The sequence below is a fragment of the Pelodiscus sinensis genome, chromosome 1, assembly GCF_049634645.1.
Source record: "Pelodiscus sinensis isolate JC-2024 chromosome 1, ASM4963464v1, whole genome shotgun sequence".
NCBI lineage: Eukaryota > Metazoa > Chordata > Testudines > Trionychidae > Pelodiscus > Pelodiscus sinensis.
Window position 1 is genome coordinate 161,281,608 of NC_134711.1, and position 23,046 is coordinate 161,304,653.

Below are 23,046 nucleotides of genomic sequence, written 5' to 3' on the forward strand. Positions count from 1 at the left end.
TTAAAAGTAAATACATAAAAAACAATATATTAATGAAACATAACTTAACAAGGGGAATGAATATTCATGTCTATTTTACCTACATATATAGCAACAGCGGCTGTCACAAGTCAGTGTACGTGAAGTTTGCTGTGCCCTTAATGCTCCTTATTATGAAGTGGCAGGGGTGGGGATGCAGGCCCTGAAGTCATGTGGAATATTGGCAGGAAGTGTAAGGAGCTGCTGAAATGGAGTTCTTAATGGATTGCAAAGAAAGCCCATGATTGTGGAACTTGCAGACAGTGGTGTTGGAACAATTTTTTATAGCGGGGTGCTGAAAGACATTTAACAAAGCAGAAAACCCTTTATATGAGAGAAATCACTTCAAGCCAGAGCATGCTGCCATACCCCAGCATCACTACTTCCAGCACCCTGCCTGTAGGTCCACAAGAGTTTGCAGCATCTGTGTTTGCCAATGGAGAAGCCCCATTATGTCCTGGTGCATCTACTGCTTTTTTCCCTGCTTTTCCTTTCTCCAGGCTGCCTGCTGTATACACCCTTAAGGTCCTTTGCTCACAGTCTGATGCAGCACTGGTTACAGCAGCTCATTGAGCATGTAATTTCAAGTTCTCTTCTTTCACCTTATCTAGCTCAGGCATTCCATCGATCTGCAGGGGGAACCTCTAAATGCTGTAACAGCAGTAGCTGCAGATAAAACAAAAAGTGGTACCATTATCATTACAGTCTCAAGAATAAGCAAAAATTCAGATTCAAAACACCCTTCCCCTTCTCCCCTGAAGTTTTACACAAGACATGCTCATTGACACTTGTGCACTCACATTACCATCCATGGAGAGCATGGTACAAGGTGATAAAGTTAGGAGGGATTTGCTTGGGTAAGGGCACTGAATATTGGCAATGTTTTCTGCTGGGAGCAGTTATTTTATCAGATATCTTATTCCCAAAGGAAAAGACAAAGAAAGCACAGCTGCTGGTGACAACCCAAATACCTAAGCCTATGTATGGCTAGCCTATGTACTACAATAGTGCCTGTTGAAGGTATTGCTGACTGATGTGGGAAAGCAACCCACCATCAAGGAAGAAATGAGACAGTCATCCCTAGAAGTCTTCAGGAAGGGACTGCAGAGTACCCCGTGAACACCTCACTGAGATGTCACAGGAGGATTCAAGTGACATTCTTGGGTACATAAACTGCATTTCATGAACTCTCTTACCTAACTCTATAGGGGAATTATAAGCAGGTAACAACAGTGCCTCTCTATAGTTCCGCTACCTCTTTTAGTACTAGTAAATTAAAAAAAAATTGATAGCTGTGTCTGGTTAAGATAGGGGCGCCATCAGTGTAATGGGAAATAAATTTACACACTTACCCAAAGATCCTTCTCTTGCATCAGGTTCACCCATGCTCGACTGCCAGGATTGACTGGACTGCAGGAGAATATCAAACAGATACTCTAACTGGCTCGTGGCATAGCTGGATCCCCCAGTCACGCGTTCCTCCATTCTCCACATACTTTTCCTTCCTGTTCACCACCATGGGCCTCTGACTTGGGCTCCTCAGAGGTGTCTATACTGGTAAGCGTAGTGTATACCAAGGTCTCTCTCAAGTATAACATGCAGCTCAGTATCGGATTGACTGTTGGCCTCCCTGGCTTTCTGATATGCCAACTGCAGTTCCTTTGGTTCACAAAACATTGCTGCTGATCCCTTTCATACCCATTCTCCTGAATACCCCATGCAATCCATTCACAGATGTCCATGTTTCTACAGATGGTTCATTGCTGAGCTTACATAGTCTCTTCTCCCCAAGAGAGATCCACAAGGAGAGATCTGCTCCTGTCTGGAGCACTTCTGGGACAGTGTAGCGAGCATGGTCTGCTGCCCACAATGACGGAGAGCTGTACAGTCAGGAAAAGAAATTTCAAAAATCTGCAAGGCTTTTAAGGAGAGTGGGGTCTTGCAGTCTTCAGTGACCCTGAACAATGGAGTTCACAATACCGACCAGAGCTTTCAGGGTTGAGCATTGTGGGATAGCTGCTGGAGGACTGTTATGAACAATATAATATGCACTACACTTTCACTGCATTGAGCTCATTACATTGACCGTGGCTTAACACTACTCAGAGAGGTAGTGTTATTGTGTTGCTGTAATGGGTCATATCAGTATTAGACAAAGTGTAGACCCATGCACCACTTGGTCCATGCAAAATGGCTTACATTGACCTAACTTTGTAGTGTAGACCAGTCCTGAGAAGCAGTGTCCCCTTCAAGCACAGCAGATAAGGAAAGAATATCTAACAAGTATCAACATAAAGAAAACATCTAAACACCCACTGCTTGACCAAACTTCATGTCCAGATAGACATGCACTTTATAGATGTCTGAGAATTCCAATTTTTAATTAAAATGTTAAGACTCTGTAGCTGCGCAGGAAGATCTTTAGATTAAAAGACAAGTACAATTTAAAAGACTGCTAAAAAGAAGATGCATTTCCTTTTATACCCTTTACAGACCCACGTGCAATGGAGAGGTTGAATGTAGTCATTACAGTTAATCATGTAAACAACTACACATTACCATCTCTATTTGAAATAGTTCTTCAAGTTCATGTAGAATCGACTGATGCATATTTCATGAGTACTTTGTACAATATTTTTTCTCTTAAGTGTTTTAAGATTTGGACCAAAATTACTGAAGCTCTATAGCATGAACTATTATTAGTACTGCTACTTTTCACTGTAGTTAGAAAACTCACAACACACTTTTGCAATTGTTGCCTGCTCCAAAACCTCTTTTAGCTGGATTTATGATGAAAGCCCCCTTTTCCTATTCCTTATATACTCTTTGCTATATATTTAAAGATAGAGATAAAAAAGAATTTGGTCAACTTTTAAAATAATTTTGCCTGTGATGACTGAAGACAGATAGAAAACCGAAAATAATTTATTCCTGATCAGATAGTCACAATCTCTGTAAAACACTATTACGAAACCATGAAATAGCAGGAAACAATTCATATTTAGTGGTATATACACAACTGAAATACAATTATTTTAGGCAAACAAATGCTAATAAAATGGAAAATTCTGTGCAACAGCTAACAAAAAAGAAAACTTACCACTCATCTGTGAAGTCCAGTTTAATTGTGCTTGTAGTTGTTCCTTCTGTACTGTAGTGCAAACTTAAAACAGGTTCACCTGTGCCTGCTCGTGGGCTCTGCTTTCCACTGTCTGTAAACAGGGTTTGATAATATTTGAATAGGTATCAGTAATGTATGTACAATTCTTAAATGGAAGCACTTTCAGACGTGAATTAAGATAACCAGACAATTCTAATACCATCCATTTTAAAGTCAGACACAGCACAAACAAAAAAGGTTAAATGTTATAGAGTATCACTCTGAATTGGTATTTCGCAAAGCTTAGGGACTAATCTAAAGATCTGCATTTGTAACGATTTATAACAATGAAGAGGGCATATGTGATCCTCAGATTTGTGTATAAAACTCCTTCTAACTTACATGGGAGCCTTACATGGAATCAGACACGTAGGGCTGGACCCTGAGAAATCAAGTTTAGTCCCTTGTTCTAAGACAGGAAACCAAGTAAACCTAAACCATCTCTACCAGGTGTTTGTCTAACCTGTTCCTAAATACTTCCAATGATGGGGATTCCAAAATCTCCCTTGCAAGTCTGTTCCAGAGTTCAACTACCCTTACAATAAGAAAGCTTTCCTTAACATTTAACCTACATAATTATTTTTGCACAGTAAGTCCATTACTTCCTATCCTAACTTCATTGGACATGGAGACCAATTGATCACTATCTTCATTATAAAATCCCTTAAAGTATTTGAAAATGTATAAGCCTCCCATGCAGTCTTCTTTTCTCAAGACCAAAACATGGCCAATTTTTTTTCCTCCACCTATCCTCATAAGTCAGATTTTCTAACGCTTTTATCACTTTTGTTGTACTCTTCTGCTCTCTGTATCTCTACATCTTTCCTAAAGTGTCACCCTCAGAATTGGACACAGTACTTCAGCTGGGGCCTCAACAGTACCAAGTAGAGCTGTATAATTAGTACCCATGTCTTACATACAACACTCTTATATACCCAGAAAGCTATACACCTTTTTTGCAATTGCATCCTATGATTGATTCATTTAATCTGTGGTCCAAGGACCATTATAACCACCCAGATCCTTTACAGCAGTACTACCACCTAGCCAGTTAATCCCCATTATGTAGTTGTGCACTTGATCTATCCTTTCTAATTGAATTACTTTACATTTGGGTTCATTAATATAATTTTATTGCTTTGAGACCAATTATCCTATTTGTCAAGTAATTTAGAGTTCTACTGTTGTTCTCCAAAGTGTTTGAAAGTGGTCCATTATGCAAAACATTAATAAAAATATTGAATAGTCTTGGATCCAGGACTGAACCTCTGACACCAAGCTAGATATGTCTTCCTAGTTTGACAGTGAAATACTGATAACTCTTTCAGCATCATCTTTCAACAAGTTTGCACTCACTGCATAGTAATTCTATCTAGTTTGCCATACACATTTCTCTAGTTTTCTTATGAAAATGTCATGTTCGATTGTGCCCAAAGCATTATTAAAATAAAAATATCACATTTATGGTTTCCCCACATCCACTAGATCAGCAACCCTTTTGAAGAAAATTAGTTTGGTTTGACATTATTTGATTTTGACAAATCCACTATTCCTTATACTCCTATCGTCCTCTAGGAGTTTACAAAAAGATGTTTTGAATTATTTTCTCTAATACCTTTCCAGATACTAAAATTAGGCTGACTGATCTACAATTCCTTAAGTCTTCTTTGTTCCCCTTTCTAAAGATAGCTACAAAAGATAACCAAAGATAACTAACTGGTAATAGTACCAAAATTGCTTCAGTTATTTGACAGTCTGCTGAGTTGAACTCACCTAGCTTATCCAAATATTCTTTAACCTGTTTTGCCACCATTTTGACTTGAGTTCCTTCCCCCATGATTTGGTCATTTTGTGAGTAGGACTTTGGATACTTAGACTCAGAACAAAAGGGTATAAAAGTAGTGGAAAGCAAAGATATCAGTCTCAGGATCAGCAAGTTCCTGTTCCCTGGCTAGCCAAACAAAGACTACTTGAAGCTAATCAAGACATCCAACAGCAGTTGACCTTTGTTTGATAATTGTACACTGGTGTCTTTCATCTGAGGAGCTCAAAGAACTCTGATGTGCAAAAGTAATTGAACATCACAGCCCCACAGAGGTAGCAAAGTCCCAATATTCTTGTTTTGTAAGTGGGTATGATGAAACAGGGAGGCTTAGCGACTTTCTCCAAGTCACATAATGTGTTAATTATCAAGTTGTAAATAGAACTCATAGGCCCTAGCTGCTTGTTAGTATCAAATATAGTCTAATCTTTTTACTTCACAGGCATATGGACAGTCATGTTAGTCAGGTTTTGCTTGGTTTACAAAGCACAGAAATGTGATCATGACTACAACAGCTTTACCAGTGATAAAACCTTACTTGTGTTGCCTAGAAAAATGCTTATCATTCACAATTTTAAATAAGAAGTTAAAGTAGAGTATCTCCTATTGCTTTTCCAGTGTGAATTTCTGTTTTAAATTTCTAGTTTAAAACTACAATGGACAATGTTGCATGGCCATTCTATAGTAAGGACCTGAGAATCATTCTATATCCATGTAATCTACTATAAGTATATATTCAAACACACACAGCTCCCCTAGAAGAGATGGCTTACAGCAGGGGTAGGGAACCTCAGGCCGGGGGCCAGTTGATGCCAAGTTTGCTGCCCCTCCCCCCGCAATGGTGCTCTCTCGATTTATTTAAAGGAGTAGTAGATTCTGTGTGCTCCAACCCCCAATGCTCCCCCACGGGGCCAGAGCACACAGAATCTACTAGCCTGAGCCTCCCAAGCTCTGGTGTGTGAGGAGAATGTGGGGAATTTTTCTCCTCAGTCACAGGCCATGTTAGTGAAGGTTTGTCTTGCTTTTCACGGATTGATTTTTGTGTGAGAGTCAGTGGCCCCGATCCAAAAAAGGTTCCCCACCCCTGTCTCACAGAAATAAGGGTCATGATTCTTCCACTGAGTACATATATAAAACTTCCTTTAAAGTTCACAGAAACCATAAACTAATATATCTGCAAGAATAATTTGACCCTGAACATTTGTGTGAGTGCAATGTTGACTGATGGAAAACACTCAAGTTACCAGAGCTAGTGTCATCCGGTCTGAAGAATTTAAATAATATTAAGTACAAATAGGATTTTTTTAAAAGTGTAAGTTATAATGTACAAAAACAAAGCTAAAATTAAGATAATTTTCTGTGAAAATGTGTCCTATTCCTGATAACACATTGAACTATTATACAGTACATGATCTCTGGTAACTGCTGCACAAAGGTTATGCACAGTGCAGCTCATGGCTGCTCTAAAATACAACCTGTCAGCATGAAGTGAGGAGAAAACTGATCAAATGCAGCAGTTTTTTTAATAGGTTAATTTCAGCAGCAACGATGTTAAGAGTCCAGAAAAACACTGTGGTTGTGTCCATTTACAATATTTGGTTGAAAAGTATGTACATAGGTGCTATCCTTGAGTTCATGGCAAGCTGTCACCACGGTATCAAAAAATGTGAGTATCTTTATGGTACAAGCAGATAGCACTGCGCAAGTCAAAATAGCGTATGAAGCTCCTCTTCATGAGAAGGGGACAGAAAAGAAGCTTGTGGAATCCTTCCCCATTTCCCATTCAAACCAACCAGAAAAGGGAGATTTTCCCTCTTCAGCACTGGGATAGGAATGAAAAGAAGAGATATTGTCTTGAATGGTGTAATAAAATAATTACAGTGCAATACCGTGACATTTCTTTGGGATGTGTCTCTCAGTGCAAAAATAGTCAGCATCACTGACTCACAAAGCCACCACCAAATATATTGTTGTATACCACTGGGTGAAATTCTATGGTCTATATTTTGAAGGTCAGACTAGATTAACATAATGGTTTCTTCTGGCTTTAAACATCACAAACCATCCCAGGATATTGCAAGGTAGGTCTCTCTGACTGTTTGCTAGTAGTAGTTCAAGATTGAAAACATATGAGTATTCCTTTAAATAAATCAAGAGAGCAATGAGAATGGCTAACAGATTTTGAAAAATCTGAATTTAGTAAATGCTCAGAATAAAGTCATAGCCACAAAAATACAGTAGAATCTCAAAGTTACAAACACCAGAGTTATGAACAGACAGGCAATCACACACCTTTTGGAACCGGAAGTATGCACCCTGGCAACAGCAGATACAAATAAACAAAGAGTAAACACAGTATAGCACTGTGTTAATGAAAACTACTAAAAAAAGGGGGGGGGGCAACATTTTTCTTCTTCACCGTCTAAAGTTTCAAAGCTGTATTAAGTCAATGTGCAGTTTTAAAACTTCTGAAAAAATAACCATTCATTTTTTTTCCAGAGTTATGAACAAGTTCTATTCCTGAGGTGCTATTGTAGTGGTAAACTTTATGTAGCCATTTACTGGCTTTCTTCCTTCTAAAATTCTCATTTTAGGGAAGTTGTACATGTTCCGTGATTAAACAAAGAACCTACATCTCCAGAACTATTAGCCTATTCACAAGCCCCTAAGAGACAGGATAGTAGGTAGTTATGAAGGTAGCAAGTAGCAAACCAATACTGCTAAATTGTTCCCAATTCCTTATAATCTACTTGAAAAACAAGCCTGTAAGGATAGCAGTCCTCTGTTATGATGACTATCATTTCATATTGTGCTTTGCCATAAAGAAATATTACAGGACAATGTCCATTCTTTATTTCATTTTAATGAAAAAAGAACTTTATCTCCATTTGTCATTAGACAGATTTGGAATTCAAGTATTTTCCTCAATCATGTAAAGAGAAATTACACCAATCTACTGATTTGCTAAGAAAACTATCCATGCAAAACAAGTTCACAAAAGTTCCAGATTTTGCTGTGTAATACTAACAGTACAGCAACATGTTACCACATCACATACGGCCTGGCTGGAAGTTAGAGACTAAGGACTTCATTCTGGTGCCCGCTAGGAGGCATCTCAGTTTTTGTGTAAATTAAAAGTAATCAGCAAAACTTTTACTGAACATGTAAAATTGTTTATTCATTCAGAAAAAAGAATTCATTCAGCAACATATTTTAATAATCATTCACACTCCCACACCCTGAGAATTCTGAAGTCCTTTCTACATCTCTTGCTTCATCTCACTCCATTCTGCACTTAACCCAATTATAACTTCCCAAAAGTAGTGTCAGTAGTGCACAGTAGTGTCAAAATACATATGCAAGAAATACTTAAAAGATATCTCATTTTAACTGGGAGGGTAAAAATGTAATCAATTTTAGGGGACAGGAATGAATTTGATACTGAGGCTCACAACAACAAAATCACAATCACCAGTTGATTTGAGAAGCAATGGTGGAAACCCTGAAAATACCAGTCTATAAAAAGCCCAAGTAAGAGCTAAGTAAAAACCCTAAAAGAATCTTCAGGATTCGTTCCATGGACTTTTTGAGAACACCAGCAACCATTCCATAGTCCAAGTTATACAATTTCTTTGTCCTATAGTACATGTAGTGTTTAATAGACTATACTGAATTTTACAGAAGCAGCACAAAGTTTTCCTAATGCTCTGAAAATGGGTCAGGCACAATATTTAAACTGATCTTCAAGAGCCTGGGGATCTTAGTGCTCAAAACTGACTAAGGATTGGGTAAGATTATGGTTCTGCCCGCTTCTACTCTCACTGGCTGAAGTGGCCGGCAGCGCTGGAGTAGCACAAACACCAGGGATGAATGTGCACACACATACACCTTAAAGATGGAACATAAGGCCTCTGCAAGCCCACAGTCTCCAAAGCATATTGCAACAAAAAAAGTCTGTGGCCCTCCCTCAACTCTCCACACCTTCCAATACAGGCAATGGTTTAAAGAAACAAATGTCACCATTAAACAATGAAACAAAAAACAGAACTATGTAGCACTTTAAAGACTAACAAGATGGTTTATTAGGTGATAAGCTTTCATGGGCCATCTCTATTATCATTAAACAATGGACATCTATTATTGAATTGCAGCCAGTGCTAATGTAAACACTAAATGAGAAAATCATGTTTTATTTGAAATTTCATGATTAAACACAGGTCAACAGTAGTTACATTCCACACAGGGATTTAGCTAGAATAAGTGGGATTATAAAAGCATGAGAAATACTATGAAATCTTTAGAGACCAAAAGTGGACATAAAAGATGGTAACGCCAAAAGCACGTCCTGCCGAAACAGCAAGCTAACAAAAGCAGAGGGAAAGTACCGCATACCGAAGCATCAACAACATCCTCTATTAGCTATCATCTGTTTGGACATTTCCCATCAAAATACTGATCCAGTCTGATGTTGTTTAACTTAAGAGATATGAATGATGATATGGATACAGAATATAGTCAACTTTTTATTCTGTTGACCATCTGATAGGAGATAAATCCTTTAACAAACTATTTCCTCAGCCAGATTCCTAATCCACCAGTTACAGTAACATTCACTCTTTCTTCTAGTGGTCCCCTGCAGATCATAGTAGGAATGTCTTAGTCTTTAATAAGCATTCATAAAGTAATTTTACCATTAAGCTCTAAATAAACAAATATATATATTGCTACTGCATATAAAAACAACTAATTGTGTAAGAGAATCTCCACACTTCAGCACAACAGCATAAACACTATGGAAGAATGCAACTATTACAACGTTTAGTTCTATTCCATTTATGTTATTACCTGTTCCAAAATGCAAGGCAATTCTGAGGGCAAGCAAACCAGCTTGGAATGAGAAGAAGGAAATTTCAAAACCTTGCCTGATTTTTGAGACTAAAGTGTCTTGAAGATTCAAGTTTTCATTTTTGTTATCAACTTAACACTTTTGGGTTCAGCTAAGACTGGAACAGATAAATCTCCTTCTGAAAATTCTAGTCACGTTTTAAAGATTTAAGGTCTGAGATAAGAAACCAAATCTTCGAAGGCTCACTCTTCAGAGAAGGAAGATCACAGAACTTAAGCTCCTGCCCAAGCCCAGAAGTCTGCACAATAATGAAACAGATCTGCATCCCAAGTTGGTGGGCAAAGACCAATGAAGAAAAACTCGTGGCTCTGTGGACATATTTAGCAGGGGTATGGGACCACTGATAACAGAAGTAAGTTGATTTTAAGACTCAGCAAAAATGGCACACAAATTATATCTATCAACCAACAGGCAGAGATAGCAGATGAGTGCTACAGTGCAGCCCACTGCCCCAGCCCCGAACTGGATGGATTTTTCTTCCTCAGCATCTGCACATATCCCTTGCATAAGTCAGGCTACTTCAGTTTTATCTGGTTAAAAATAAGTTTCATTCAAAAGGAAACTCCCCTTAATGAGCAAAGAGGAGTCTATTATCTGTAAACACCAGTTTAAAAACTGATTTGCAATTTCACTTTGTATTTTAAAACTTTTTTTTTTTAATCAATTCACTTAGAGTGAATCAGAGTAGGGTATGACTTATGTGAAATACATCAAATTGGTAGCTAGGGAAGATTTTTAAATAATACAGCTGCAATAATTTTGCAGAGGATATAATTTTAACTGAATATTATTGGATTTCCAATGCAGGTCTGCTTAAGGAATTCTAGTTTATGAAGATGAACAGCATGTTTATCATCATGAACTGAAATTAATAAGGAAGTCTTATGTGCATTTAATTCAACTATGGCTGGGTATAGTATATTTCCTATCACACGCATCCTGTTGCTTATCAAGTGACATGGATCCAAGCTGTTTGTTAACCACAGAAGGAGAATCTGAAATGAAAATGAGATTTCAACTTAAAATATAAGCAGCAAAAAACTGCATCGCAATGTCATGATCATATGTTAGTTTAAAATAAATAAGAGAGCAATGTAAGAAAGCATTTAGACTTATTTCTTAAGTGGCTAGTACTTCATAATGCATTTTCTATCTGTGCCACAGGAGCAAAGCCACATGCTTTAGACCATGACACATTCATGTAGGTGAGGGTTTAATATTTTCCCTAAAATATGCTTACAAGATATCAAACAAGCTGTGTTCTTCCCATCCAATTTCAGGCATGTTAACCTATACTATAATTAATTATACCAAGAGACTTATTGTTACAAGGATTTCAATATATTTATCAGCTTTTTCAAGGCAATGCTAGTTGGGAATCAGATAATTGAGCTTAAATCAAGATGGTGAACTATAATAGATACCTAGAACTTCTATTGTGCCAGGAACATCACTTGAAGAGTTATGACTTCTAAATTCCATGTTCCCACAAACAAACTCAATTGCATCTTAAATTAAAGAGAGAAGGTATATCCCTCTCAGTCTAATAAGAATAAATGTGATCTAAAAAATTCATAGATATCTCAAATAATTTTGCACTTCAACACAACATACAACATTAGACCAGTATCTTCAAATATGGTTTTAGGAATTCGCAATTTTTTAAAAAAATACATATCATAAAATTTAAGAGCTGAAAAGGGTTTCCAGATAGAAAGTGGGTTTTTTTAAAATATGGTCTTTCAATGCTAAAAGCACAAAAACATTTTCAGTCCATATACCGGACAATTCAATGGCTCTGCAGACTCTTGACTGCTATAACCTGAGTTGAGACTAAATTCTCAGTTATCAAACATCACCATGACAAGAAGACTTACATGAAGCTTCAATTTATAATAGAATAGGATCACAAAAGAGATTTTTTTTCCTGTTGGACAGTATCAGTTAGTAGTTATCACTTTCAATGTGCACAGTGAGATACAGACTACCCACGCAAAACATCTTCTCTAAAAGCGATTTCCCTTGGTCATCTCTAAAAAACAGATCTATTTCTGTGACATCCCTAATACCAGGTGATGCACATGAATTAGTTAAATATTTGACATAGCAATGATGACTAGGCAGTTATTCCCTTTGTTAGTCTTCTTTTGCAAATTGATTCACTGTATGTTTACAAGGGATTAAATATCCTGTGTCTCAAACTGATTTGTGGTATGCTTATGGGGACTTCTTATTATGATATTTAAATCCTGTTTAGTGGATGTGAGGAAATGTGATGGTCTAACCTCAGTTAGGTGGCTCATCCCTGCAGATCTAGACCAGAGTCACTATTATGGCTTGGCTGTTTTGTACTGCAATTATAAACCTTGCTTAAACCAACAGCTCTACCATAAACTCTGTGAAGAAGAATCCCTCAGATGGCATTCTCCTTCTAGCTCCTGCCATAGATGGCATAGTCAGATCATCCCTTTCACCAGGTTGACACCCAGCTCCCTTCTGGGCTATGGATAGCTTCACAGCACACTGGTACAGAATAGTCCCTGGGTCAAGGGAAAATAAAAAGGTCTCAAAAGGCATTTTTGCCCACTTGTGTCCCCAGTCTTGCACCAAACACAGCTTGGTCAGATCAGAGAATCTGTCCCCTAGATTTAAATGATAGCTTAGATCTCAACTGAAAATGAGTCTCAACATCAGTGCATTCTACCTTCCAAATACAATTCACCAAAGCAAGAACACCTTTAATTTAGCAAAGAAACAAGAGGAGCGGCATTCACAGCCATCCAGGTTGGAGTGCTCACCATCACAAATGTATACAAGCCACTTAATTCAGAATGGCCAAATTCAGCACTTCCTAGTCTGACTCAAAGTCACCACTGTAGAGTGCTGTATAACAGCCACCATATTGATTGGGGTTTACATACCAATGACAGGGTAGGCGAATAGCTGATGAACAGGGCTTCAGCAGCAGCCGCTCTGATTCTAAACAGCCAGCAACATTCCTCTCTGCGTGTTAGAACAATGCACAATCCAGACTTGTCCTTTGTCACTGAAGATTGCCAAGGACTACCGCTCGCTACTACAAAGACTGTGCTTGAGCCATTCCCACATAGTCAACATTGCCCTACGGTTCATCGAATTGGCCTGGAAATCCCTGTCATCGAAGCACTTCCAAGATCACAATGGAACTTCTGCAAGACCAACTGGGAAGGTTTCAGTAAAGCAGTTGAAGATTGCATCCACTGGATAGAGCCATCACCCAAAAACTACCAGTGCTTTAAGGGACTTATCAAGAAAGTGGCAAAGAAAAATATCCCATGTGGTTTTCACAAAGTACACACCTTCACGGTCATCCATCACAGAAGAAGTACTAAAGCAATAGGAAAAGACTGACACTGCTGAGCAAGCCACAGAGCTCTTACAACAGATGGACAAAGAGTGCCTGGAAAGATGGAAGGAAACAGTGAAGGGGTTAAACTTCACATATTCCAGCAGGAACATGCGGGCCTTGCTTCATCATTTGGGAGCAGACATGCCACCAAAGCTACGACCATCAGCAGTAACTGACAACCAAATTGCTTCCTATCTCCTCAAAACATCAAAGATGTCGTCAGACAAAGAGAGCAGGCGAGAGATCGAAAGGGAGTACACCCAAAACTTCCAGCGATGCCCAGACTCCAGCACTTTCTCTGCTCCACATACAGAAGAAAAAATTAAAATAGTATTAGTGGCTACAAAGAACAAGAAAGCTGCTGGTGCGGACGGGATACTCCCCAAGTTTCTGAAGTACTTAGGAATGAAGGGGAGGAACTGGCTGGCTGCACTCTTTACGTCTATCCACCAAACAAGCTGCCTTCCCACAGATTGGAAACAAGCAAAGGTGATCACAATACTTAAGAATAGAAAACCACCGGATAGTGCCTCAAGCTACAGACCAATAGCGCTCCTTTCCAGCAAAGTGATGGAGGAGCACTGCTGGCTTGTTTGTCTGCCACCACAGAGGCTGGGTTATCAAAAGATCAGGCTGGATTCAGGCCAGCCAGAAGTATGTGCATCCAGGTGTTGGCCCTCAACCACAACTGAAGCTAGCTACCAGGCAAAAACGAAGACCAGGACAGTTCTTGTCGATCTGTCAGCTGCATATGACACAGTGTGGCGCAAGGGACTACTATGTAAATTATCGAGGTTGATTCAGTGCCAACAGATGCTTTGGCTGTTGACAGCAATGCTTGGCAACCGCCAGTTTCGTGTGAACCTCAACAACAGATTCCGAACACTGAACAACGGTCTCCCTCAGGGCTCCGTACTGGCACTATCGTTATTCAACATCTATCTCAGTGACATCCCAAAAACTAGCTCTTCAATGTTTATTTACGCAGATAATATTGCACTGGCTGCACAATCGCAATCTCTCAAAACTGTCAGCCAGATGCTAACATCTGACCTATTGATCATATCCAACTAACTATAGAAGTGGCAGCTCAAACCGAATCCAGACAAAACTGTGGTTACAGCTTTTCATCTAGATAACCGTAATGCCACTGCAAAACTTGATGTTGCTTTTTGTGGGGAAAAAGATTGCCTACAAGCCTCATCCCAAATACCTAGGTGTAACACTTGACCACACGTTCTCCTTCTGACGCCACCTGGAACAAAGGAGAAACTAAAGCCAAGGATCAACCTCCTAAAAAAAACTCACCACAACCAGTTGGGGAGCTGGAGCACATACCCTGAGGGGCTCAACAATAACCCTGGTGTACTCTGTTGCTGAATATTGCTCTCCTGTGTGGTCAGAAAGCACCCATACAAAGCTAGTCAACACTCAAGTGAACAGTGCCATGTGACTGATAACAGGAACTTTAAAGTCCACTGCCATAGTATGGTTATTGCTGCTGGCAAACATCGCCCTACCAAGCATTTGTCAACGGGTGCAGGAATGCAGACTATACCAAAGTACCAACCACAGCACCCAACCTCTTCTCATCCAGAAATACCTTGATCAGCTTCCAACATTGTATCTAAAATCCTGCAAGCCCCCGTGGCATCAAGCAAAGGAAGTCACGGCCAACGTTATGGAACTATGGCGAGCTAAATGGCAGCAAGTAGACATCCCAAACGAACATTTTGTGTTGGATCCCACCACTGAGCAGAAAGGTTTCGATCTTCCCCAGAGACTCTGGCGTGTTCTAAACCAGCTTAGGACTGGTCAGGGCAAGTGCGGTTATCTACTGCATAAGTGGACTTTGTTGCCATCTCCACTTTGTGATTGTGGCAGTCCACAAACTATGCACCACATTGTTGAAGAATGCCCAACACAAAAATAAAAAACAGGACTATGTAGCACTTTAAAGACTAACAAGATGGTTTATTAGGTGATGAGATTTCGTGGGCCAGACCCACTTCCTCAGATCAAATAGTGGAAGAAAATTGCCACTATTTGATATGAGGAAGTGGGTCTGGCCCACGAAAGCTCATCACCTAATAAACCATCTTGTTAGTCTTTAAAGTGCTACATAGTCCTGTTTTTTGTTTCAGCTACACCAGACTAACACAGCTACATTTCTATCACTATTCAACACAAAAATGTATTGGCTCACTGGAGGATATCCATAATCTAACCAGTGTCTCTGTTCACTGGCTGGAGAGTTTGACGAAGAAATACAGCGCTGAACACGACATTCGAAAGAAGATGATTGTGGAGAATGCAGGTGTACCTGCTAAAATTTTGTATAGCATCTAGATATTATAGCAAAGGACACCAAATCAATCTGTATAGGTCTAACACTGGTGCTTTCTCCAGGGGCTGAAGGATTCCTGGCTTTGACCCTCTACAGAATAATAAGAGCATAAGAATGGCCATACAGAGTCAGACCAAAGGTCCTTCTAACCCAGTATCTTGTCTTCCAATAGTGACCAATGCCAGATGCCCAACAGAGTGAACAGAACAGGGAATCAAGTGATCCCTCTCCTGTCATCGATTTCCAGCCTCTGTTGACAAACAGAGGCTAGGGACACCATTCCTACCCATCCTGGCTAATAAGGTATGATGGACCTAACCTCCAGGAACTTATCTAGTAAACATTCTTTACTGCATAAAAATGGATAAAGGCTAAAAACATTTTAAATAGGGGTAGCACATTCTGCTTTGGAAATACCAATCACACAGCACTTCAACTGATGGATCAGCAAGAATAGAAGATTGTTTTTGTATATGAAAGCAATGTTTCTGTAGTCACAAGCTATAACACAAGTTGGGCTTCTACTACTGTAAGAACCTGGAAGAAGACGATGTAAAAAAGAAAACTGAATATACTGCCTCATCCCAGTCATGACCTAACAAGACAAAGATGCTTATTGTGTGAAAAGAACACTGCAGGAATGAAGTCTATTGCTTTGCTAGAACAATCAAAAGTGAGTTCTGAGGGAGAAGAGAAGGAATAATATCAGAAATTGTGTCAGTCTTACAATTTATAATTAAAAGCAAAAATAGTGCATACGAGCAGTCCTGTTAAATGAAATCACTTCCCACACCTCAGACCTCTGCCCCTTTATAGATCAAATTATTTTCTGAAGGTGTGAAATGATTGATTAACTTCTCTTCCTCCTACCAGTGCCCTGAAATGCCAAGATATCAAGAGATTACATGTCCACTCAGAAGTATTAAAAATATATAGCTGTTGCCTTCAGGAGGTAAGAGACGTCCCAATCAGATCAAAATAACTTAATGTGGAAAAAACACAAAGAAACTGAAGCAAAAAAAGATTCAAGTTCAAGAAATATCCTGGACTGATAATTTTAATTTCAAATGCCCAACAGGCTAGAATGATTCAAATAAAGGTAATTTAAATTCCCAAGTAGAAAGCCTCAAGTTAAATAACGGATTTTAATCAACTTTTCCGTTTGTACTTTAGTTATTTTCTAAAGAAAGATTTTGTAAGCCATTAAATCATCTTGATTTACAACTAAATAGAACCTTTATGCTAGATTTAGTGCATCTTTTTCCTACCTCGGAGGGTGCATTATAACTTTATGTGTTTATTTAAGCAATTGTACAGTTTAACATTTCAGATTATTAATTGCTCAGTTTTAGTATGTTAGAAAATAATATATTGCTTATTTTCTAGATAACTAATTGCATGTTCATTATGTATGTCATGCTACATTAGGACAGTAACAGGAATTCAATTAATCCCACAGACTAGCATCTAAAATTGATATTATTAAACAAAGCAAACCCTTAACACAGTACATGACCTATTGTGCCATCTTTATAAAGCTTGACTGAAAATATAGTTTCCCTCTCCCAGTTCTAGCCTTATATAGAAAAAGCAACCTTTAACTCTTAAGTTATAGAGGTTCATGGAATGAGCATATGAGCAAAATGTTTTAAGAGATTATAGTAAATTTAGATCATAACGTATTGTACTAACCATTTGTTTTCATTTTAAACAGTTTCATAAAAAGAAAAAATGTATTTAAACAAAATAAAAAATTCTGGTTTAAATTTTAAAAAAATCCAATTTAAATCAGATGTTGAGAGCTTCTAAGTGTGTCCTCAGGTAGATAAAGGACAGACCTAACATCTTTAAGGAGAGGAGATATGCTACCATGATGGTGATACCAAAGGTATGTTGTTTGCTTGAATGTGTTGACCTGTATCTGTGGAAGGACTTGTTTGCAAGCCTCTTGGACTGCCCTCAGTTCTAAGACTTATGTGCATCCTGGTTTCCTACAGAGTCCATGTTAGTTTTGGCGTATGCTCATTGACATGGGTGCCCCAACAAAGGAACATCTGTAACTGAAGTTCTCAGGAGAAGTGAAAGGGGATTCCACATACACTGAGAATCTCGCACTTTGGGAAGGAGGGTGACTAACATTTACATGTTTTGCCTGCTTGATATACAGACAGGCATAAATGAACCCTATTTGAAACAGAGATCTAGTTTTGCAAAGAGCATCACATAAGTGCAGGAGGCCATGCAACATAAGAGGATAAGGTCTTAATGAACCAACGTATGTAGGGTCTGTCTGACCTGAGTAGCCAGATTCTTTATGGATTGAAATCTGTTGTCAGGGAGTTATGTTTTGATGATGAGAGGCGCCAAAGTTGCTCCAGTAAACTATACACCATGTGTAAGAACTAAAACAGACTTTTCTGTGTTGACACTGAGTCCTTGTGATGGGAATGAACATGGATGAAGTTGTTCTTGATACCTCCTGATAAGATCTCCCTGTCAAGACTATGAGCTAGATCAAATATTGGTGCATAGAGTATCTTTTCTTGTGAGACTGTGAGGATGCCCAGGAAATTCTGAATCTTCTGTCTCTGCTAATATCCCGTCTCAGAGGGAGGGTGTGTCTGTATCCCTCAGTGACATCCAACTCCTGAAGAGAAAAAGATAAGCATTACTTCGAATGGTAGTGCCATCAGAACTGTGAAGGGAATAGGAATGAGCTTCTCTTTTCATACCATCCCTGGACCAATGGAGTCAGGATCAATTTAGTAAGGACTGCATAAAATGGGAAACTCTGGATCCGGAAGAACAATAATGCCCTCTGGGGAGTCATATCTATCTCCACTTGTGAAGGGTTGAAGACTTTTCTCCCTACGTATCATATGAGCTGGTGTGTAGACACCTATCCATGCTGATTCCTCTTTTTGGGACATGGCAGTACCACTGGTGCATGGGGCTTGCTATGAATTTCTCTGATCAATATCAACAGATATCCTGCCTTTGTCTCTGTGTTTCTTTCTTTGGTATTGATGCTGGTCTCACTCCTAATGGAATCATCAAAGAGCTTTTGATTTTCGGAGCCTGAGAAGGCCTTGGCTCTTAATTCTTGCCCACCCTGTGTCAGAGGTCATAGTACTAGAAGGCAGGCTCCTAAGCATCTCTGCCTGTTGCATATAGTTCTGCTGGCCAAGGTCAAACTGAGGCTTCATTGCATGATCCATCAGATGTTTTCTAAGTCTATACTGCTGAAGTTGGAGGATTCAGCTGCAAAGATTAAGTAATACTGGGGTTCAAAGCTGTATGACGTTCTCCAAGGACTCAGAAGAAAATCAGATACTCACTGCTGATCAAGAACCAGCATTCTGTAAGCCTTGGAATTTGGGCTTAAAAGACACTATAAGAGAATGAGAAACCCCCTCAACATAAGTACCTAGATACCATAAAAGTCACCACTAAAAATGATCTAATAAGAATTAGCTTTACAATACTTACAGGAAAAACAGTGAAGAGGAGCTACATGGTCAAAGAAGGATTTCATCTCAGACCACACAGTCATAAAAATGAACTGGGTAGGGAATGGATCCACATTACACCTTATAATACTGATTAAAGCATGAGGAAGAGAAAGGCAGAGATGAGGACCAACAGACTCTGGTAGCAAAAATCTTCTGCCTCAGGCACAAGTAACACCTGTGTGATCACTGTGCACGCACAGGTACCACCATTTGAAAGAAGATAGTTGGGCCCTATTGTGAATTTGAGGTACATCCTGTGGCCTAGATACATTTGTTTTCAGAGTATATATTCAGAAAGTCAAAAGACATGAACTGTAAATCATGTATTTGGAGAGCTGGGATGGAGGCAAGTATTACCATCATCAACCTAAGACTGCCTATGTATTTGCCTATGTATTTGCCGAGTGTCATTAGGTATACGATAAGACAAAAAACCCTTTCTTCTTTGAGATTAGGAAATACCAGGCGTAGAAGCCCTTGCCTTGAATTCCTTTGGAACCATTTTTTGAGGTCATTACTGATTGCAACAATCTTTTGTGTGACGAGTCACTTGAATAGGAAACATGGCCAGTAGATGTTAAGGAAAAGGGAGTTACTCACCTTGTGCAGTAACAACTGTTCTTTGAGGTATGCCCCCACCCGTGGGTGCTCTTTGCAAACTGTAGGGATGTCCCAGAGCCATGAAGTGAAGCTTTTTTAAACAGCATCTGCGAGCCGCACATGCACAAGGGGAGCCTCACGCTATGCTCAGCTTGGCATCTTGCGTGTGCAGCTTGTCCCTCCCCCCCTTCAGTTCTTCTTCTCCATTCGAGTAATTAGGACTCTGAATAGAGGGGAGGAAAGAAGGGTTGTGAAGCACCCATGGGGATGCACAACACGAGTAAATTCCTTTTCTTCTTCGGGTCCCTGTGAGTGCTCCACACAAGCTGACTAGTAAGCAGTATCCAACGGGATGGTGGGAATCGGAGTCACTGCTTAGAGGCTGTAGATAGCACCGCCGTAGCCATTGCTGAATCAGCAGCCAATGGTGGCATAATGCTGTAATGCCTAGCTAAAGAATGGTGTGAGGACTAGGTGGCTGCCCTGTAAATGTCTTTAAGTGGTACAATGGTAAGGAAGACCGTGGAGGTTGCAGCTGCATGGGCAGCTTCAGAGTGCACTTTCAGAGGAGCTGGCAAGGGCTTGTTGCAGAGGGCATGGCAACGTAGTATGCAGAATGAGACCCATTTGGAAATACGTTACATTGAGATAGGCATGTCCTTCGAGTGTGGTGCGATGGATATGAACAAGCGTGAACATTTATGGAATGACCGTGTTCTGTCTATATAGAAGGCCAACGCACATCGTATGTCAAGTGTGTGGAGCATGGCATCCCTCAGGGATTCATGAGGCTTCGGAAAGAACGCTGGTAGCACTGTAAGTTCGTTGATGTGGAAGGACATGTACACTTTAGGTAAAAAATGTTGGATATAGGCGTAACATGACTTTGTCCTTAGTGAAGATTACATATGGCGGGTCTACCATGAGAGCCCCTATCTCACCAACCCTCCTCGCGGAGGTGATGGCTGTAAGGAATTGAAGTAGGCAAGTGGTCAAGGGTTTGAAAGAGGGCCTCATAAGACAGTCTAAGACAAGATTTAGATCCCATATAGGGGGAGGCGCCCCAACAGGAGGAAAAAGATTTTGGAAACCCTTCAGAAATCTTCTAGTTGTGGGGTGTGCAAATATGGATAAGCTGTCTATATGTTCATGAAGAGCTGATATGAACACCTTTATATCGCTGCAAGGATTTGATAGACCCCCCAGTTTTGAGATGATGTATATATTCGAGAATCTGTGGAGTGGTGCGGTGCGAGGATCTGCACAGGACAAGTGCCACCAAGCTGAAAATCTTTTCCATTTTTGCATGTAGGTAGCCCTGGTAGATGGCCTTTTGCTCTGTAGGAGGATTGCTTTTACATGATCTGAACATAGGGATTCCATACCTTGGAACTAGAGAGGAGCCATGTGTGTAGATGATGTGTCTGGTTGGGGGTGGAGTAATCTGCCCCATCCTGAGATAGGATGTCATGATGGGATTGGAGAGGATATGGCGTGGTGTAACAGGCTCAGTTCCATTAGCGAGCGCCCCTTAGTGGCTACAAGAGGGCTCACAACAATGACCTCGCCCACTCAGGGTGAGATACAGTCCAATTGGTCGAGGTTCAGGGTTCCCTCCTTGCCTGGAGTTCTTCCACACCGCCACAGGCTACCCTCCTGTTGCAGGATCTAGTATTGGTTCATTGAAAAGGTCCAGCTCCCACTTGGAGCTGGCCCAGGTGCTGATGCTCCCAGCCAGCCCAGAGGTCTGGCCAGGTTGAGCTCCACGAAGGAACTAACTGACCTTCTTTCAGCAGCTCCTTATATACCAGGCTGCTGAACCATGATTGGCTACAGGGCCAGCTGCCCTTCTGCCCTGCTTGGAGGCCTTCTCCACTGTCACCGCTGCTGGCCAAGGTGCTGAACGGCCTCCAGTGGAAGATGGGGCTCTGTCCGCCCCATCACACGTGGCCACAGACATCATGTGCAGAAATGGGAAGCAGGTCTGTCTGGGCCATGATGGTGCTATTAGTATGACACGAGCCTCATTGATCTGGATTTTGCATAGAACTCTGGGTATGAGCAGTATGGATGGGAAGGCATAGTGCAGTGGCTCATTCCAACAGATGAGGAAAGCGTTGCCATGAGATCCCCTGCCTAGACCAGCACTCAAGCAAAAATGAGGACACTTGATATTGCTGGGAGTCACAAAGAGGTCTATAGTAGGGACTCCCCAGCTGTGAAAGATGGAGGTGAGTATGGCCAGGTGTAATTCCCATTCGTGGTCAGAATTGAAATTGAGGCTCAGGGCACCTGCCCAAACATTGTTTATTCCAGGTAAGTATGAGGCCTTTAGGGTGATGATATGACGGATGCACCAATTCCAGAGGTGGATCACTTCGGTGGACAGTGACGGGGAGTGGGCTCCTCCTTGTCTGTTTATGTAAAACAGGGTTGTCATGCTGTCGGTAAGTATGTGAACAGTCTAGTCAATGATAAAGGGAAGGAAATGGTTGCACATATTCCTCACGGCCCTGAGCTCAAGAAGGTTGATATGTAGTGAGGACTCATGTGTTGACCACCAGCCCTGAACTGTGCGTTGAAGAAGATGGTCTCCCCAGCTGATAAGGGACATCTGTGGGTGATCTGCATAATGGTTCGGGCTGGTGGAAGGGAACGCCTGTTAGAAGGTTGGTGGGAATTATCTATCATGTGAGTGAGTCCATGCTCCTTCTTTAGGAGCATGACCTGTTTGTGCAAGAGGTGGAGACCAGGCCTGTAAACAGACACTAGCCAGTGTTGTAGGGCTCTGAAGTAGAGGCGAGCATATTACATGATGAAGGTAGTAGCAGCCATGTGGCCCATTACTTGGAAGCAAGGTAATAACTGTAATGGTAGGAGTGGCTAGTAATACGTCAACAAAGTCGCTTAGTTGAAAATCGGTGCAGCGCGAGATAAAGGTGGGGCCCAATACACTCTATGCCTTGTCTGGGTAGCAGGGTCAATTTTTGCTCATTTATTAGAATGCCCAGACGGCTGAAGATCTGCCTGGTGTTGAAGAGCATGTTGGCAGTAGCTGCCTGAGATCTGCCTTTTATAAGAAAGTTGTCTAAGTGTGGGAAGATGAGGACATCCTGTTGATTCAGGTGAAGAGATAGGGAAAGCGAAACCAGAGTTCTGAAGAATCCAGAAGATTTGTAGTAAGATTTAGATGAAACTAAGAACTAGGCGATAACATGCCAAAGTTCCATCTTGCTGCTACAAACTATACTGGGCACTACATTTTTGTCCTTTGGGAAAAGCTTGGCTCTCCC

At 40.4% G+C, this 23,046-nt stretch overlaps 1 protein-coding gene across 7 annotated transcripts in view; it reads right to left on the minus strand.

The window, feature by feature from the left end:
• DCAF6 (DDB1 and CUL4 associated factor 6) overlaps positions 1–23,046 on the minus strand; it is a 156,182-nt gene that overhangs the window by 47,131 nt on the left and 86,005 nt on the right. For 6 of the 7 annotated variants that reach the window (XM_075909054.1, XM_075909049.1, XM_075909043.1 and 3 more), the window contains one exon: positions 3,119–3,230. In XM_075909054.1, the coding sequence (XP_075765169.1) occupies positions 3,119–3,230 (112 nt within the window). Of the gene's footprint in view, positions 1–3,118; positions 3,231–10,840; positions 10,902–11,330; positions 11,415–23,046 lie in introns of all 7 variants that reach the window. The other variant, XM_075909075.1, reaches the window with a different exon arrangement.